Source organism: Microcaecilia unicolor, chromosome 10 (genome assembly GCF_901765095.1).
Source record: "Microcaecilia unicolor chromosome 10, aMicUni1.1, whole genome shotgun sequence".
Classification (NCBI taxonomy): Eukaryota; Metazoa; Chordata; class Amphibia; order Gymnophiona; family Siphonopidae; genus Microcaecilia; species Microcaecilia unicolor.
The window spans coordinates 86,094,466-86,112,141 of record NC_044040.1 but is presented as its reverse complement, the minus strand read 5'-3'; the positions used below and the strand labels follow the sequence as shown (position 1 = coordinate 86,112,141).

Sequence of the window (17,676 nt, the reverse complement as noted above, 5' to 3'; positions counted from 1 at the left end):
ATCTCAACCCAGTCCAAAATTTGGAATTCATTGGAGCTCTGCTGAACACTCAGACAGCTCAAGCTTATCTCCCCGAGGCAAGGGCGGACAACCTTCTGTCTCTGGTGTCCATGGTTCGAGCGTCTCAGCAGGTCATGGCTCGGCAGATGTTGAGACATCTGGGGCACATGGCCTCCACAGTTCATGTAACGCCCATGGCACATCTACATATGAGATCAGCTCAATGGACCCTAGTGATTTCTGCTGGGGATCTAGAGGATGTAATCCAACTGTCCACCGACTTTTAGAATTCTCTTCAGTGGTGGACAATTCAATCCAATTTGACCATGGGGCGACCATTCCCTCAACCACGAAAAGTTCTGAGGACGTATGCATCTCTCCTGGGGTGGGGAGCTCATGTAGATGGGCTCCACACTCGGAGCCTGGTACTCTCAGGAAAAAGGTCTGCAGATCAACCTCCTGGAATTAAGAGCGACCTGGAAAGTTCTAAAGACTTTCAGAGATCGGCGGTCCAACCAGGTAATCTTAATTCAGACAGACAATCAGGTTGCCATGTTTTACACCAAAAAGCAGGGGGGGGTGGGGGCACCTGATCTTGCCCTCTGTGTCAGGAAGCTGTCCAGATGTGGCTTTGTTCTCGCCGTCATGGCATGTTTCTCCAAGCCACGCAGTTGAGCAGGATAATGCAACCTCACGAGTGGTCACTGAACATGGACATAGTCCGCAAGATCTTCCGAGCGTGGGGCACCCCCTCGGTGGATCTTTTTGCCACTCATATCAATTTCTCAGTTCTGTTCCAGGCTTCAGGCCCACGACAGACTAGCGTCAGATGCCTTTCTCCTACATTGGGGGACAGGCCTTCTGTATGTGTATCCTCCCATACCTCTGGTAGGGAAGACTGCTGAAACTCAAGCAAGACTGTGGAACCATGATCCTGATTGCACCCTTCTGGCCGCATCAAATTTGGTTCCCTCTTCTTCTGGAGTTGTCCTCCGAAGAACCGTGGAGATTGGACTGTTTTCCAACCCTCATCACTCAGAACAAGGGGTCACTTCTACATCTCAACCTCCAGTCTCTGGCTCTTACGGCCTGGATGTTGAGAGCTTAGAATTTGCCTCCTTGGGTCTTTCAGAGGGTGTCTCCCGAGTCTTGGTTGCTTCCAGAAAAGATTCCACCAAAAGGTGTTACTCTTTCAAATGGAGGAGGTTTGCTGTCTGGTGTGACAGCAAGGCCCTAGATCCTCTTTCTTGTTCTACACAGACCCTGCTTGAATACCTTCTACACTTGTCAGAGTTTGGTTTCAAGACCAACTCCGTAAGAGTTCACCTTAGTGCAATTAGTGCTTATCGCCGTGTAGAGGGTAAGCCTATCTCTGGACAGCCTTTAGTTGTTCGCTTCATGAGAGGTTTGCTTTTGTGAAAGCCCCCAGTCAAACCTCCACCAGTGTCATGGGATCTCAATGTTGTTCTCACCCAGCTGATGAAAGCTCCTTTTGAGCCACTGAATTCCTGCCATCTGAATTACTTGACCTGGAAGGTCGTTTTCTTGGTGTCACTTCAGCTTGTAGGGTCAGTGAGCTTCAGGCCTTGGTAGTGCATGCATTTTATATCAAGTTTCATCACAACAGAGTAGTCCTCCGCACACACCCTAAGTTCCTGCCAAAGGTGGTGTCTTAGTTCCATCTGAACCAGCCAATTGTCTTGCCAACACTTTTTCCCCATCCTCATACCCGCCCTGGCGAAAGCAGTTTGCATACCTTGGACTGCAAGAGAGCATTGGCCTTTTACGTGGAGCAAAAAAAGCCCTTCAGACAGTCCGCCCAGTTGTTTGTTTCTTTTGATCCCAACAGGAGGGGAGTCGCCATCGGAAAACGCACAATCTCTAATTGGCTAACAGATTACATTTCCTTCACTTAAGCCCAAGCTGTGCTGACCAGAGTCACAATGTTAGAGCCATGGCTGCGTTAGTGTCTCACTTAAAGTCAGCCTCCATTGAAGAGATTTGCAAGGCTGCAACATGGTCATCAGTCCACACATTCACATCTCACTGCTGCCTTCAGGGGGATACCCGACACGACAGTTGGTTTGGGCAGTCATTGCTGCAGAATCTGTTCGGGGTTTAGAATCCAACTCCACCCCCCCCAGACCCATTTTTGTTCTGTTCCAGGCTGCACTCTCAGTTAGTTGTTTATGGTTTCAGCTCAATCTATGTAATGTCCTCGCCGTTGCGAGGCCCAATTGACCAATGTTCATTGTTTTGAGTGTACCAGCTTATCAAGAAATGATTCCTTTGATGCTGGAGCCTGGATGCTAGAGATATCCCACTTGTTAGAACAAGCAGCCAGCTTGTCCTCGGAGAAAGCGAAGAAACTAACCTGTAGCTGGTATTCTCCGAGGACAGCAGGCTGATTGTTCTCACAATCCTGTCCACCTCCCTTTTGGAGTTGTTTTCTTATTTATATACTTTTTGATTTAACTGAGGAGGCATGCTCGCGATGGACGGGAAGTCGTTCGCTCATGTGCGGTGCGTGCTGCTCGCGCGCCAGAAGACTCTGACAAAGTTTTATATTTTTACTGAAAAAATTTGCCACTTCCTGGGCCGACACGGACGTCGACCCACTTGTGAGAACAATCAGCCTGCTGTCCTCGGAGAATACGAGCTACAGGTTAGTATCTTTGCTGTTTCCCCTTGCGCTTCTTTCCCATCAAATAGAGAGAGCACAGAGACATCCTCCCACAGCTTGCTTCAGGCGGCCATCTTGAATCTGAGACTTTTTCTTTTTCATAGATTTCTCTTGTTTGTTCATTCTAAAGTTCTGATTTTATATGTTCTCATATATTCCTATATATTCTGGAAAAGGACAAGGACGCAGTTTGTCCCAAATGTATCCCTTATCTCTTCCTGACAACCTAGAAGCTCATCTGAGGAAATATTTAGGTCTTGAGTTATAGCAGGCTGCGTTCTTTGCACTTGTGTAGCAGGATGTATATGTGGGCATGTAGTTACTATCTCCTTTCCCAGAGCCAAGTGAGCTACAGTGCTGTGCATCCGCATTACTTCCTATCTTGCTTTACAGACCTGCCCACTCCACTTCTTTATTTAATCCAAGCGGGCTCACCGTCTTCCACTCAAAGATCAATCGTTGTTCTCTGAAACATTTTTTGCATAATACCTCCATTTTGTATATTAACTGTATCAACACTACAGATTTCAAATCTTCCATTATATGTTGCTCTTTGACCCAGTGGTCTATGAGAGGAGTCTCTATCTTTTGTAATTTAATGTTACTTAAATGTTGTACTATTCTTAATTTAATCTTTTCAGTTGCCTGTCCTATATACCAGAGCCCACAGGGACATTGAATGGCATATATGACATAAGATGAATCACAGTTAGTCCTTGAATTCAAATAGAACTTCTCCTCTCTTTGCTAATTTGGTATTAAAATCCACTGAGTCTCTATAGCATGGGGACAATATCTGCATCCTTTACATTTTCTATGACCCTTTCATTATACATATATGGGTGCTGGGTAACTGATCATTTTTATTCCAAGTTTGTACCCGCTTATAAGAAAACCAGGGTAAAATTTTAAAATTTGGATTTAAACTCTACAACAACCAGTGTTTATTAATAATTTGCCTAATCAATTTTGAAGATGAAACATACGGCAGGACATGTTAATTTAGGCTCTAAATTTTTCTCTGTAGGTTTATGAAATAATCACTGGCGATAGGTATTATATGCCTGCTTAAAAGCCCTGTGTATTACTTTATGGGGATATCCCCTCTGTCTAAATCTAAGTCCCATATCCCATTGCTGTTCAACAAAATCATCCTTCTCTGAACAAATTCTTCGAATACGTATAAACTGACCCATAGGTATCTTGTTTTGTAATGAAATAGGGTGATGACTTTTATAATGGAGAAGTGTTTTCCTGTCAGTCGGTTTGTGGAAAACATTGGTCGTAACTGTACCTGCCTTATAATGTATTTTGATAGCTAAAAATTCAATCTCGTGTCCTCCTTCATGTGACGTAAATGTAATGTTTTCATCACATTCATTCAAGTAATAGAGAAATTAATTTAGTAACTCATCTCCACCATCCCATATCAATAACACATCATCTATAACACTTCCACTGAATTATAGATGAAGCAAATTTGCTCCGGTATATATAATTTTCTTTATATCGGGCCATAATCTGTTGAGGAGAAATCTTAAGACTTATTTTAAAAGTTTCTGTTTTAATTTTGTCACTTAATTCGTTCATTTTGTAATTTGCTTTTAACATTTTTGGGAGTTGGTGTAATACAAGCACTGCATCAGTATTAATATAAAAAAAGCAATTGTCAATCCAGTCTACCTGTTATACTTTTCTTACAGTACAAGAAATTCCCTCTCTTTATTGTTTTAGAGAGAGCATTCTTTTACTTAAACAAATGTTTGTTGTTTTCTGAGGTGTCTTTTAACTAAAGCTTAGAGTGAGCTAACAGAATTAGCATGTGTTAAATTCTAAGTAGCCCATTTTATGCCTGTGGGCTTCTTACCATTTAGTGCACGCTAAGCTTTAGTAAAAGGGCCCTTAAATCTCTAACAAAAACAAAATTTTCTTTTATATATGTATATATATATATATATATATATATATATATATTTATATATATATATATTATATATGTGTGTATATATATATATATATATATATATTTCTCCAAGGACAAGCAGGCTGCTTGTTCTCACATATGGGTGACATCCACGGCAGCCCCTCCGATCGGAGATCTTCACTAGCAAAAGCGTTTTGCTAGCCCTCGAGTGCGCATGCACATTGCGTATGCGCGACCGTCTTCCCGCCCCGAACGCGAGCATGCTCGTCAGTCTTCTTTTTTCCGCGGCTCAGGATGGCTGTTTTTTTCGGTCGGTCTGCACCCCAAGGAGACCCCTCGTGTCTTTTCACCGCATTCTTCCGTTCGGAAGTGTCCTGAATCTTCGTTCCGTTGTGTTCTTCGTCTTTTCAAAAAAAAAAAAAATTCCTTTATTTCGAGTGTTTTCCCGTTAAGTTTTCTTTCGTTGTCCGGTCGCGGCCTTTTGTTCGCCTGTACAGGTTTTTTCTAACTTGTTTTGGTGCCATTGCCATCATCGCGAATTTTGACTTCGCCGGCGTGATTTTTTCGCCCATGTCATCGAAGCCTACCGGCGGCTTCAAAAAGTGCATCCAGTGCAGCCGGACTATCTCGCTTACTGATAGGCATGTTTTGTGTCTTCAGTGTCTGGGGGCCGGGCATCGTCCCCAGGCCTGTACGCTCTGTCTTCTGTTGAAGAAGAGAACACAGGCGGCGAGATTGGCCCAGTGGAACCTTTTGTTCAGGGCCTTGTCCGGTGTTTTGACATCTTCGGTACCAAGGTCATTGTCAGGTGTGTCGACGTCTGCGGTACCAAGGTCATCAGCCAGTGCTTCAACGTCTGCGATACTGAGGTCATCGGTGGTATCAATGTCGTTGGAGGGTGCTTCCTCTTCCGGAGTGCAGGTGAGGGCTGTCCATTCCCCTGCTGGTAGCGGTGAGCCCTCGAGTAGGTCTCTACCTGCCTCTAGGGCTCCTGCGGTACAGGCCCCCTGGGATCGACCTCTTTCAGACCCGGCCCACGGGAGATGTTTGGATTTGACGTCCTCCTCTTCGGTACCAGGAGGTACCAGTGACATGCTTCGTGCGAAGGCAAAGAAGCATTGTCATCGGTCGCCTTCTAGACGCGGGTACCGAGAGCTCTGGGTCGCCGGTGGCACTGGCAACCGCCTAAGCGTCGATGCAGGGAGGACCGCTACACCCTCCATACAGGAGGTGTCGATGCGCTCCACGGACAGCCCGGGTACAGCATCCCGGACAGATTCTGAGCTCGTCGCTGGTACCAGGACTCCTTGCTTCCCTCGACAGCTGCTCTTAATGAGAGCACTCAGGGCCATCCTTTCAGGGATTCTGGAGAAGCTGCTGCGACCTTCTCCGATACCGGGGGTGCTTGCGCCGCCGGTATCGTTGAGTGAGGGGCCGGCTGGCCCCTCACCTGTCGTGAGGTCTCCGGTCCCAGTACCTGCATCGGCAGCCTCCCAGGCTGACTCCCCAACGACATCGATGGAGGGAGCTTCATCACTGCCGATGCGGGAGTTTTCCTCTCGACGCGCCCACCATGGCCATGTTTCCATGGAGTCGAGACGGGCCTGGCTTCGGACTGCAGTCCACGAACTAGTGTCTGACACCGAGGGTGAGGCCTCGTGGGAAGCAGAGTGTCTTCATTTCTCTGACGAGGAGTCTGGTGGTCTTCCCTCTGATCCTACTCCTCTCCTGAAAGGCAGCATTTTCCTCCTGAGAGTCCGTCTTTCGCGGCCTTTGTCCGGGAGATGTCTACGGCCATTCCCTTCCCTGTGGTTATGGAGGATGAGCCAAGAGCCAAATGTTTGAACTTTTGGACTATCCTTCGCCACCTAAGGAATCGTCCACTGTACCCATGCATCATGTCCTCAAGAAGACATTGCTGGCGAACTGGGCGAAGCCCTTATCTAATCCCCACATTCCCAAGAAAATCAAATCCCAGTATCGGATCCATGGGGATCACAGAGTTAATGAGGACCCAGTTGCCCCATGAACTCTGGTGTGGTGGATCTGGCCCTTAAGAAGGTCAAGAGTTCTAGGGAGTACGCTTCGGCACCCCCGGGCCGTGACTCTAGAACCTTGGATTCTTTTGAGCGGAAGGCCTACCATTCTGCAATGCTCATTTCCAAAATCCAGTCATACCAGCTCTATATGAGCATTCATATGCGGAACAATGTGCAGCAGTTGGCGGACTTGGTGGACAAGCTCCCTTCTGAGCAGGCCAAGCCTTTCAGCAGGTGATCAGGCGTGTTGTAAATTCCTGGCCAGGGTGTTTACGATTCTTTTGATGTCGCGTCCAGGGCTGCTGCTCAAGGTGTGGTGATGCGCAGACTCTCATGACTGCGTGCCTCCGACCTGGAGAATAGGCTCCAGCAGCGGATTGCGGATGCTCCTTGCCAGGGGGATAACATTTTTGGAGAAAAGGTCGAATAGGTGGTAGAACAACTCCACCAGCGGTACACTGCCTTCGACAAATTCTCCCACTGGGCGCCTTCAGCATCTACCTCAACTGGTAGACGTTTTTATGGGGGAAGAAGGACTAGAAGGATTCTTCTAGTAAGCGTAGGTACAATCCTCCCTCCCGCCAGCCTGCTGCTCAGGCTAAACCCCAGCGCGCTCGTTCACGTCAACAGCGTGCGCCTCAACAGGCCTCAACAGCTCCCCAGCAAAAGCAAGGGACGAGCTTTTGACTGGCTCCAGCAGAGCGTAGCCGAAGTCCAAGTATCAGTGCCGGATGATCTGCCGGTCAGAGGGAGGTTAAAATTTTTTCACCAAAGGTGGCCTCTCATAACCTCCGACCAGTGGGTTCTTCAAATAGTCCGGCTGGGACACTCCCTCAATTTGATTTCAAAACCTCCAAATTGTCCACCGGGAGCTCAGTCCTTCAGCTTCCAGCACAAGCAGGTACTTGCCGAGGAACTCTCCGCCCTTCTCAGCGCCAATGCGGTCGAGCCCGTGCCACCGGGCAAGAAGGGCTGGGATTCTATTCCAGGTACTTCCTTGTGGAAAAGAAAACAGGGGGGATGCGTCCCATCCTAGACCTAAGAGCCCTGAACAAATATCTGGTCTGAGAAAAGTTCAGGATGCTTTCCCTGGGCACCGTTTTTCCCATGATTCAGGAAAACAATTGGCTATGCTCTCTGGACTTAAAGGATGCTTACACTCACATCCTGATACTGCCAGCTCACAGACAGTATCTTCGATTCTGTCTGGGAACACGGCATTTTCAGTATTGTGTGCTACCCTTTGGTCTTGCCTCTGCGCCCGGAGTGTTTACAAAATGCCTGGCTGTCGTGGCGGCGTCTCTACGCAGACTGGGAGTGCATGTGTTCCCTTATCTCGACGATTGGCTGGTGAAGAACACCTCCGAGGCAGGAGCTCTACAGTCCATGCAGATGACTATTCGACTCCTGGAACTACTAGGGTTTGTGATAAATTATCCAAAGTCCCACCTTCTTCCAGTACAGAAACTCGAATTCATAGGAGCTCTGCTGAACTCTCAGACGGCTCGTGCCGACCTTCCGGAAGTGAGGGCCGACAATCTTCTGTCTCTCATTTCCTGGGTGCTGGCGTCTCAGCAGATCACAGCTCAGCAAATGTTGAGATTGCTCGGCCATATGGCCTCCACAGTGCATGTGACTCCCATGGCTTGCCTTCACATGAGATCAGCTCAATGGACCCTAGCTTCCCAGTTGTACCAGGCTTCTGGGGATCTAGAGGATGTAGTCCGACTGTCCACGAGTTTTCTTCAATCCCTCCATTAGTGGACAATTCGGTCCAGTCTGACTCTGGGACGCCCCTTCCAAATTCCTCAGCCACAAAAAGTGCTGACGACGGATGCGTCTCTCCTGGGATGGGGAGCTCATGTCGATGGGCTTCACACCCAAGGGAGTTGGTCCCTCCAGGAACAAGGTCTACAGATCAATCTCCTGGAGTTGCAAGCGGTCTGGAACACTCTAAAGGCTTTCAGGGATCGGCTGTCCCATCAAATTATTCAAATTCAGACAGACAATTAGGTTGCCATGTATTACATCAACAAGCAGGGGGGCACCGGATCTCGTCCACTGTGTCAGGAGGCCGTCAGAATGTGGCTTTGGGCTCGCCGGTATGGCATGTTTCTTCAGGCCACATATCTGGCAGGCGTAAACAGTCTGGCCGACAGGTTGAGCAGGGTCATGCAACCTCACGAGTGGTCGCTCAATTCCAGAATGGTACGACAGGTCTTCCAAGCGTGGGGCACCCCATTGGTGGATCTTTTTGCTACTTGAGCCAATCACAAAGTCCCTCAGTTCTGTTTCAGACTTCAGGCCCAACGGCAAGACCTAGCGTCAGATGCCTTTCTCCTGGATTGGGGGGAGGGCCCTCCTGTATGCTTATCCTCCCCTACCTTTGGTGGGGAAGACTTTGTTGAAACTCAAGCAAGATCGAGGCACCATGATTCTGATCGCATCACCTTTTGGCCTCGTCAGATATGGTTTCCCTCTTCTTCTGGAGTTGTCCTCGGAAGAACCGTGGAGATTGGAGTGTTTTCCGACCCTCATTACTCAGAACAGGAGGCGCTTCTGCACCCCAACCTCCGTCCCTGGCTCTCACGGCCTGATGTTGATGAGCGTAGATTTTGCCTCCTTGGGTCTCTCCGAGGGTGTCTCCCGAGTCTTGCTTTGCTTCCAGGAAAGATTCCACTAAGAAGAGTTACTTCTTTTTATGGCGGAGGTTTGCCGTCTGGTGTGACTGCAAGGCCCTAGATCCTCGCTCGTGTCCTACACAGACCCTGCTTGAATACCTTCTCCACTTGTCCGAGTCTGGTCTTAAAACCAACTCTGTAAGGGTTCATCTTAGTGCAATTAGTGTATACCATTACCATGTGGAAGGTAAGCCGATCTCGGGACAGCCTATAGTTGTTTGCTTCATGAGAGGTTGCTTTGTCAAAGCCCCCCATCAACCTCCTACAGTGTCATGGGATCTCAACGTCGTTCTCACCCAGCTGATGAAAACCTTCTTTTGAGCACTGGATTCCTGCCATCTGAAGTACTTGACCTGGAAGGTCATTTTCTTGGTGGCAGTCACTTCAGCTCGCAGAGTCAGTGAGCTTCAAGCCTTGGTAGCTCATGCTCCTTATACCAAATAACAGAGTAGTCCTCCGCACTCACCCTAAGTTCTTGCCAAAGGTGGTGTCGGAGTTCCATCTGAACCAGTCAATTGTCTTGCCAACATTCTTTTCCAGTCCTCATACCCGCCCTGCTGAACGTCAGCTGCACACATTGGACTGCAAGCAAGCATTGGCCTTCTACTTGGAGCGGACACAGCCGCACAGACAGTCTGCCCAAATGTTTGTTTCTTTTGATCCCAACAGAAGGGGAGTGGCTTTCGGGAAACGCACCATCTCAAATTGGCTAGCAGATTGCATCTCCTTCGCTTACGCCCAGGCTGGGCTGACTCTTGAGGGTTATGTCACGGATCATAGTGTTAGAGCCATGGCAGCGTCAGTGGCCCACTTGAAGTCAGCCACTATTGAGGAGATTTGCAAGGCTGCGACGTGGTCATCTGTCCACATATTCACATCGCATTACTGCCTTCAGCAGAATACCCGACGCGACAGTCGGTTTGGGCAGTCGGTGCTACAGAATCTGTTCGGGGTTTAGAATCCAACTCAACCCCCCTAGGCCCATTTTTATTCTGTTCCAGGCTGCACTCTCAGTTGGATAAGTTTAGGTCAATCTCAGTTATGTCCTCTCCGTTGCGAGGCTCAATTGACCATGTTTGTTGTTTTGAGTGAGCCTGGGGGCTAGGGATACCCATATGTGAGAACAAGCAGCCTGCTTGTCCTCGGAGAAAGCGAAAGCTACATACCTGTAGAAGGTATTCTCTGAGTACAGCAGGCTGATTGTTCTCACCAACCCGCCCGCCTCCCCTTTGGAGTTGTGTCTTCCCTTGTCTTTGTCTTTGCTATTTACTGGACTGACGAGCACTCTCGCCTTCGGGCGGGAAGACGGTCGCGCATGCGCAATGTGCATGCGCACGCGAGGGCTAGCAAACGCTTTTGCTAGTGAAGATCTCCGATTGGAGGGGCTGCCGTGGACGTCACCCATATGTGAGAACAATCAGCCTGCTGTCCTCGGAGAATACCTTCTACAGGTATGTAGCTTTCGATATTTTGTTTTTGTGATGCATAATGGAATGTATGTAAATCATAAAACTATGATAGGTGCTGTATTTATAAAACAAGAAACTTGTGGGAGGTTTTGAAACACTTCTTTAATTTTCAAGATATATTTAGAACCTGGGAAGAAGAGTTCAGCTGTATGAGAGTTTTATTTTTTTTCTGATTCTAAGAAGAAAGGAATAAGTTCAAATGTTAAACTCTTTTGCTTTTCACAGATGCTAAATGCTCAACCAGAGAAGACTTTCATTCGCAATAAAGCAGCACAACTATTTGCACTTGTGTTTGTTTCAGAATATCTCACAAAATGGCCAAAATTTTTTTTTGATATCTTATCAGTAGTAGGCCTCAATCCTCGAGGAGTGGATCTCTACCTTCGAATCTTAATGGCCATTGATACAGAGGTTGTAGACAGAGATATAGTTCACACACCAGAGGTAAGCTGAAGCTTTTATGCATACCGGGCACTAATTCTATGGTGGTGAGAGGAAATCATATTTCACAGACGGAAAACAAAAGATTTCCCTTTGGAGAAGAGAGATTACTCATAATGTTTACATGTTTTTGTAATATTAACAATAGGAAAATGCACGGACCAAAAATTCTCTTTAATAGTTTTTTTTAACACATGCTAGAACTTAATACATTCAGATTGATTGTTAAATTGTAGGTTAATGCATGTAAAAACAACTTTGTGTGTACTAAAATTAATATGTGTTAGTGAACCAAAAGTGCACTAATGAATGCATGTGTCTAGTGTAGTGAGGAGGGGAACTAGTGGTAATTACCTGTAAATAGATTTTTGTTTTCTTTGTTTGGAATACCAAAGAAGCTACTAATCTCACACAGACCTTTCTGTTCCATGAGGTGGTTCTTTACTGTTTTTCTTTTTCCTTTATTCTTCTCTTATTTTATTGTAAACAAGTTACTCGGAGGACAAGCCAGACCTTCGTATTCTCACAGATGGGTGATGTGGGTGCCTTTCCACTCGACACGAGTATAGGTCCAAGTTTTCTTTATTTTTTCGCGATCATCTAGGCCTGTTTGTTCGGCCAGAGCCCCAACCTCGATTTGGCCACTGCCCTTTTGTCAGTCAAAATTGAAGTGTTTAATTTGGTCTCAATTCTTTTTTCGATGTCTCAGAAGACCCTCATGGCTTCAAGAGGTGTGCCCAGTGTAATTGGGTGATTTCCATTACAGACCCATACTCGTGCATCAGGTTCCTCATTTCCCTAATACTTGCTCTCTTTGTTTGAAAATTCAGTTAAGGATGCAAAGAGCGTGGTAGGCTCAGCAGGATAAACTTTTTGGCTCCTCAAAGTCTGGTTCATCGACATCGGCACCAGAAGCATCGACCTCTATGGCTGCACAGGCATTGAAATCCACTGGGAACGCACCGATATTGAGAAGGTCCTCAGCTGTCTTGACATTGGGCACTGATAGCAGACCCCAGGACTGGTCAGCATCGGACCCAAGACCGAAGGTACACTTGGATTCGGCATTGTCCTAATCGTCACTGATGGACTGTGATGCAGGTCATCGGGGGAAGTCCAAGAAGCACAAGCATCGATTCTTCTCAACACATGGTGCTGGGAGCACTAGGGCATCGGCATCGCTGGGACCCAAAAGTGCTAGCACTGAGAGGAGTGCTCCCCCTTTTTAGAAGAGGTACTGTGTACGAGCCTCGAATCAGCCAAGTCCCCACTACCGGTTCAACACCAGCACTTTCTCAGGCTTCTTCTGAACTGGTTTCCCTCTTTTGCCGATGCCTTCCTTTGCTGAGGTGAGCGATTCTGAGCTGAGGGAGCAGCTGGTGCAGATGCTGCAGTCTGCTCAGGCATTGAGGGCACTTGCACCAGCTGCGGATCAGCCCCAGCATCCTCCTGAGTCTCCTCCAATGTCTTTACAGACATCCTCAATGCTGTCAGCTCGAAGGGCGTTGACATTAATGCATAAGGTACCACTCTTGACATTGGGGGAGAAAGCTTCACTGGAGTCAGAGAGTAAGGCTGTATCTTGGTACTCTTCGAAGCGTGGACAGGTTTCCACTAAGCCGAGGCAGACACTCATCAAGCCCACTATGATTATGGGGAAGAGTCTGACTGGGATCGCTCATGAGATTCAGAGGAAGATTTACGTTACATCTCAGAGAAGGAATCATTTGGAATTCTCTCGGATCCCTCCTCACCTCGAGACACGAAAATCTCCACCTGAGGGTCTTTCTCACACCAGTTTTGTGAGGGAGATGGCGTCAGCCATCCCTTTTAAGTTGGAAATGGAGGAAGAGCCCAGGGTAGAAGGTGTTGACTGTCCTGGATTACAAGTCTCTGCCTAAGGAAGCAGTCATGATACCCCATTGCTCCCTATCCTTAAAAATGCACTGGCAAGGAACTGGGAATCTCCCCTTTCAGTGCAGGTGGCACCAAAGAAGGTGGATACGCAATACTGTATCCAGAAGGCTCCCACATTTGACAAATCCCAGCTGCTGTACCATTCCCTGGTGGTGAGTCTGCCCTCAAACGAGCTAGAAGCTCCAGGACTCATACCTTGGCTCCCCCAAGTAGAGATGCTTGGACTCGTTTAGGAGGAATGCTTATAGGGCCTCAAAGCTAATTGCCCTCATACAGTCTCACACTCAGTTCTTGCAGATTCTCTCCCACAGGAGCAGGCCCCAGAGCTTTGCTAGTTGGCCAAGAAGCAGCTGGAGTGCAGAAAGTATCTGGCCAGGGGCACATACGATTGTTTTGAGATAGCATCCAGAATTTCTGCTATGGATGCATAAGACTCTCATGGTTGTGTATTTCTGACCTGGAACAAATGGTTCAGGAGAGGTTAGTTGGCGTTCCGTGCCGAGGGGACAAATTGTTTGGAGACAAACTAGAAAAGGTTGCTGATCTCATCAAGGAACATACAGATAGTTTCCAGGCTCTATCTTGGCACCCTCCAGCTGCCAGCTCCTCCTCATGGAGGTTTTCCAGTGGGCCTGGGCGGCAACCCCTACTACTCTCAAAGATGTAGGTACTAGCCGTCTTCCCACTCTGCCCCACAGTCCTAAGGCAGTGTTTCTGGGCCCTTTAATTTCATCCCCAAAAGACCCATCCAGCTCCCCAGTCAAAGCAAGGGATGAGCTTTTGATTGGCTCCAGATGAACATAGCTGCACTCCAAGTAGCTGTCCCAAGCGACCTACCAGTAGGGAGGAGGCTGAATTTTTTGCATCTAAGGTGGCCCCTTGTATCCTCCAACCCGTGGATTCTTCAGATAGTCTGGGTTATGCCTTTCATTGGCATCAACCACCACCAAATTGTCCACTGAGAGCGTCATCAATCAACTCTCAGCACAAACAGGTACTTGTAGAGGAAATCTCTACCCTTCTATAGGCCAACGTGGTCAAACCTGTGCCGTCAGGGGAAGAAGGGAATATATTCCAGGTACTTCCTTGTGCCCAAGAAAACGGGGGGGGGGGGGGGGGGGGGGGTGGAGAATATCGTCCTATCTTAGACTTAAGGGCCCCTGCACAAATTGCTGGCCAAAGAAAAGTTCACCCTCCTACCCATGATTCAGACAAATAGTTGGCTATGCTTCTCTAGACTTAAAGGATGACTATACCCACGTTTCATTAATTCCCAGTCACAGGAGGTATCTCAGATTTTGAATAGGGAAACAACACTATCAGTACTGCGTCATACCATATGACCTCATGTCAGCTCCCAGAGTGTTCACAAAATGTCTAATGGTTGTTACAGTGTACTTAAGCAGACTGGGAGTGTATGTGTTTCCCTATCTGGTCGATTGGCTGGTCAAGAGCACATCTCAGGAAGGGGTAACAGAGTCAGTGTGCTTAACTATTTGGGTATTGGAGCTACTATAGTTCATCATAAAACTACCCCAAGTTCCACCTTCTCCCAGTCCAGCGATTGGAATTTATTGGAACCCTGCTCGATATGTTGCAGGCTTGGGCTTTTCTTCTGCAAGCATGAGCAGAGACCTTATTGACTGTGGCCTCATGGGTCTGAAGCAGCAGGCAGGTCATGGCAGATGTTGAGATTGATGGGCCACATGGCCTCAACAGTGCACATCACATCCATGGCACATCTCCATTTGAGAGAGGCGCAGTGAACCTTAGTTTCCTAGTGGTCTCAGGCAGCTGGCAACTTATTGGATGTTAACCAAATTCCTCCAGAGCTTACTCATTCCCTTCTTTGGTGGACAGTTCGGACGAATTTGACTGTGGAACTTCCATTCCAAATTTTAGCTCCTCAGAAAGTGCTAACAACGGATGCATCCAACCTGGGATGGGGAACTCATGTGGATGGACTTTCACACCCATGGAACTTGATCAGGAAATAGAACTTCACATCAACCTGCTTGAGCTGAGGGCCATTTGGAATGCTCTTAAGACTTCCAGAGATCAGCTACAGAACCAAATTATGGTAATTCAAACAGATTTCAGTGTTTTATGTTAACAAGCGGGATGGGGGGTTGGGTATGGGATCCTACTCCTTGTGTCAGGAAACAGCAGGATGTGGCAGTGGGCCCTCTTGAATGGGATGGATCTTTGAGCCACATATCTTCCAGGAAAAGACAACTGCCTGGCAGACAGACTGAGCAGGATTCTGCAACTGCATAAATAGTATCTCAGTATGGATGTAACCCTCAAGATCTTCCAAAAGTGGGGAACCCCCTTGGTGAATCTTTTTGCTACTCAACTCAACAACAAGGTTCATCAGTTCTGCTCCAGGCTTAGAACACACGGCAAACTAGACTCTGATGCCTTTCTCCTGAGGTGAAGGCTTGTTGTAGATGCATTCTTCATATGTACATTGCCATACTGGAAACCACTGATAGAGCCCGAAAAAGGATGTTAGTACTACTTTAGCAAATCAATTACACAAATCCTTTTAATTTTATATTAGCGTGATTTTGTTCACTTGCAGTCTTAAAGACAAGGAGGAAAAGCCTCAAGTGTTGTGCAGTGACTCCATTCTACACAGCTCAACTGTTTTCAATTTTACGGAGCACTCACTCTCATCTTTGGCATAAAAGCCTCCTTAAGTTCTTATAGTCTCTTTAATATGGATTGACAAAATTACTTTTTTTTATTTTTTTAAATGCTTAGTAAACAGAAACTTATCTTTGCAATGGCACAGTCTTATTTTCTTTCCATGGCCAACAATGGCCAAGGTTTTGGGTCCTGCTTCAGGGTCCATGGTCAGTATGACTGTCTAGAGAGAATAGCAAGAAATGTTTTTGAATATACAAATTCAAATATCGACTTACGCTTACTGTCCACCTACTGACTACACCTCACTTCACTTCTGCAGTCTACTCTTCTGCCCGGTACTAATCACAAACATGGCGCTCTAACTTATACAGTGACATCAGACGCTGCTGGTCTGGACTGGCCAATGAGTAGCTTTAAAGAGTTGACCAATAAATGACTTAGAAAATTCACCAATGAATGCCTTCGAAAAAATTAAAGCCCCATTCTTCAGAAGTGGATCCACTCAATCCTAGAATTAAGCCCTCCTGGGTGCACTGTCTGCAAACAGTGTATCTATCCATTTTGTTCTTGTTGAAGGAGCACAAGTTTCTTTTGCCCCCTCTAATGCTAAATTAACTTGCTGTAAGACAGCACATCTCAAAGATTCAAACTCATGGTTTTCTTTAATACAATGTGCTGCCAATGGTGCTGTAATCTTTTTGATGTGTATATTGCTCTTATGTTCCGTCAACCTTGTGGCTAGTTTTCTTGAAGTTTGTCTTACATAGAGCTTTTTACACAGGCATATGATACATTAAACCACGAATTCAGATGTCTTTGATCGAAGAACAAAATTCCTGCCTGACTGTGGATCTAAAAACTTTTGCATGACAACCATAATTTCACACATCTAACATGACCCACATCTCGTGAGTCCAACTTCAGAGGCACTCACGTGGGTTGCTGATCTTAAAGCCGCCGGAGACAGGATAAGTTTCTGTTTACTAAGCATTTTAAAAAATCAAAGAAGTAATTTTGTCAATCCATATTAAAAGGACATAAGAACTTAAGGAGGTTTTTATGCCAAAGATGAGAGTAAGATCTCCATAAAATTGAAAACAGTTGAGCTGTGTAGAACGGAGTCACTGCATAACACTTGAGGCTTTTCCTCCTTGTCTTTAGGACTGCAAGTGAACAACATCACGCTAATATAAAATAAAAAGGATTTGTGTAATTGCATTGCCATACTGGGACAGACCGAAGGTCCCATCAAGCCCAGCATCCTGTTTCCAACAGTAATGTATAAAAGGATGCCGCCACTTTTGTAGAGAAGGCCAGACGAATTTCATATTTAATATAAACAGGTTTACTCATTTGTTTAGGTGTACAGCTGATTTACCATCAATAGGGGTAGTCAGGAAAGCATTTCTATACTCAAAGCATATCTACACACACAAGCAATTTACAGCAAGGCTTAAGGCAAATCAAAATGCTATACACAGACAAAGAAAAATTCAAAAAATGCTTACTACCTCTTTGGTCCCCTCTAGTTTATACCGGGCCTCTGACTAATTCTCTCATAAACATTCCTGTGCAAGTCTCTGAATACCACAAACTGTTAATCATGTGCAGAACATCTGCTTTCTATTACCCCCCCTACCTTTTAGCCCACAGACTTTCTGGAGCCTGCCTTTGGCTAATGTGTTGCCCACATTCTTTTCATGCCTCAGGAGGGTTAGTGTTAAAACAGCTTGTTGTAATCATGGAGCCTTCCACTCCGCATTTTTCATACTTTTATTCAACAAATCTTCATACTTTGTTCAACAAATCCTCCCTTTTGAGGCCTGGTATTCCAGGACTCAAACATCTGTTTAGCTCCAGTCTGTTTCCT

General features: G+C 46.5%; 1 protein-coding gene across 2 annotated transcripts in view; it reads left to right on the top strand.

Annotated features, from left to right (window-relative positions):
• The window catches only part of XPOT (exportin for tRNA), a 645,960-nt gene that overhangs the window by 149,867 nt on the left and 478,417 nt on the right, over positions 1-17,676 (top strand). For both annotated transcript variants that reach the window (XM_030215950.1, XM_030215951.1), the window contains one exon: positions 11,022-11,240. In XM_030215950.1, the coding sequence (XP_030071810.1) occupies positions 11,022-11,240 (219 nt within the window). The remainder of the gene's footprint in view (positions 1-11,021; positions 11,241-17,676) is intronic.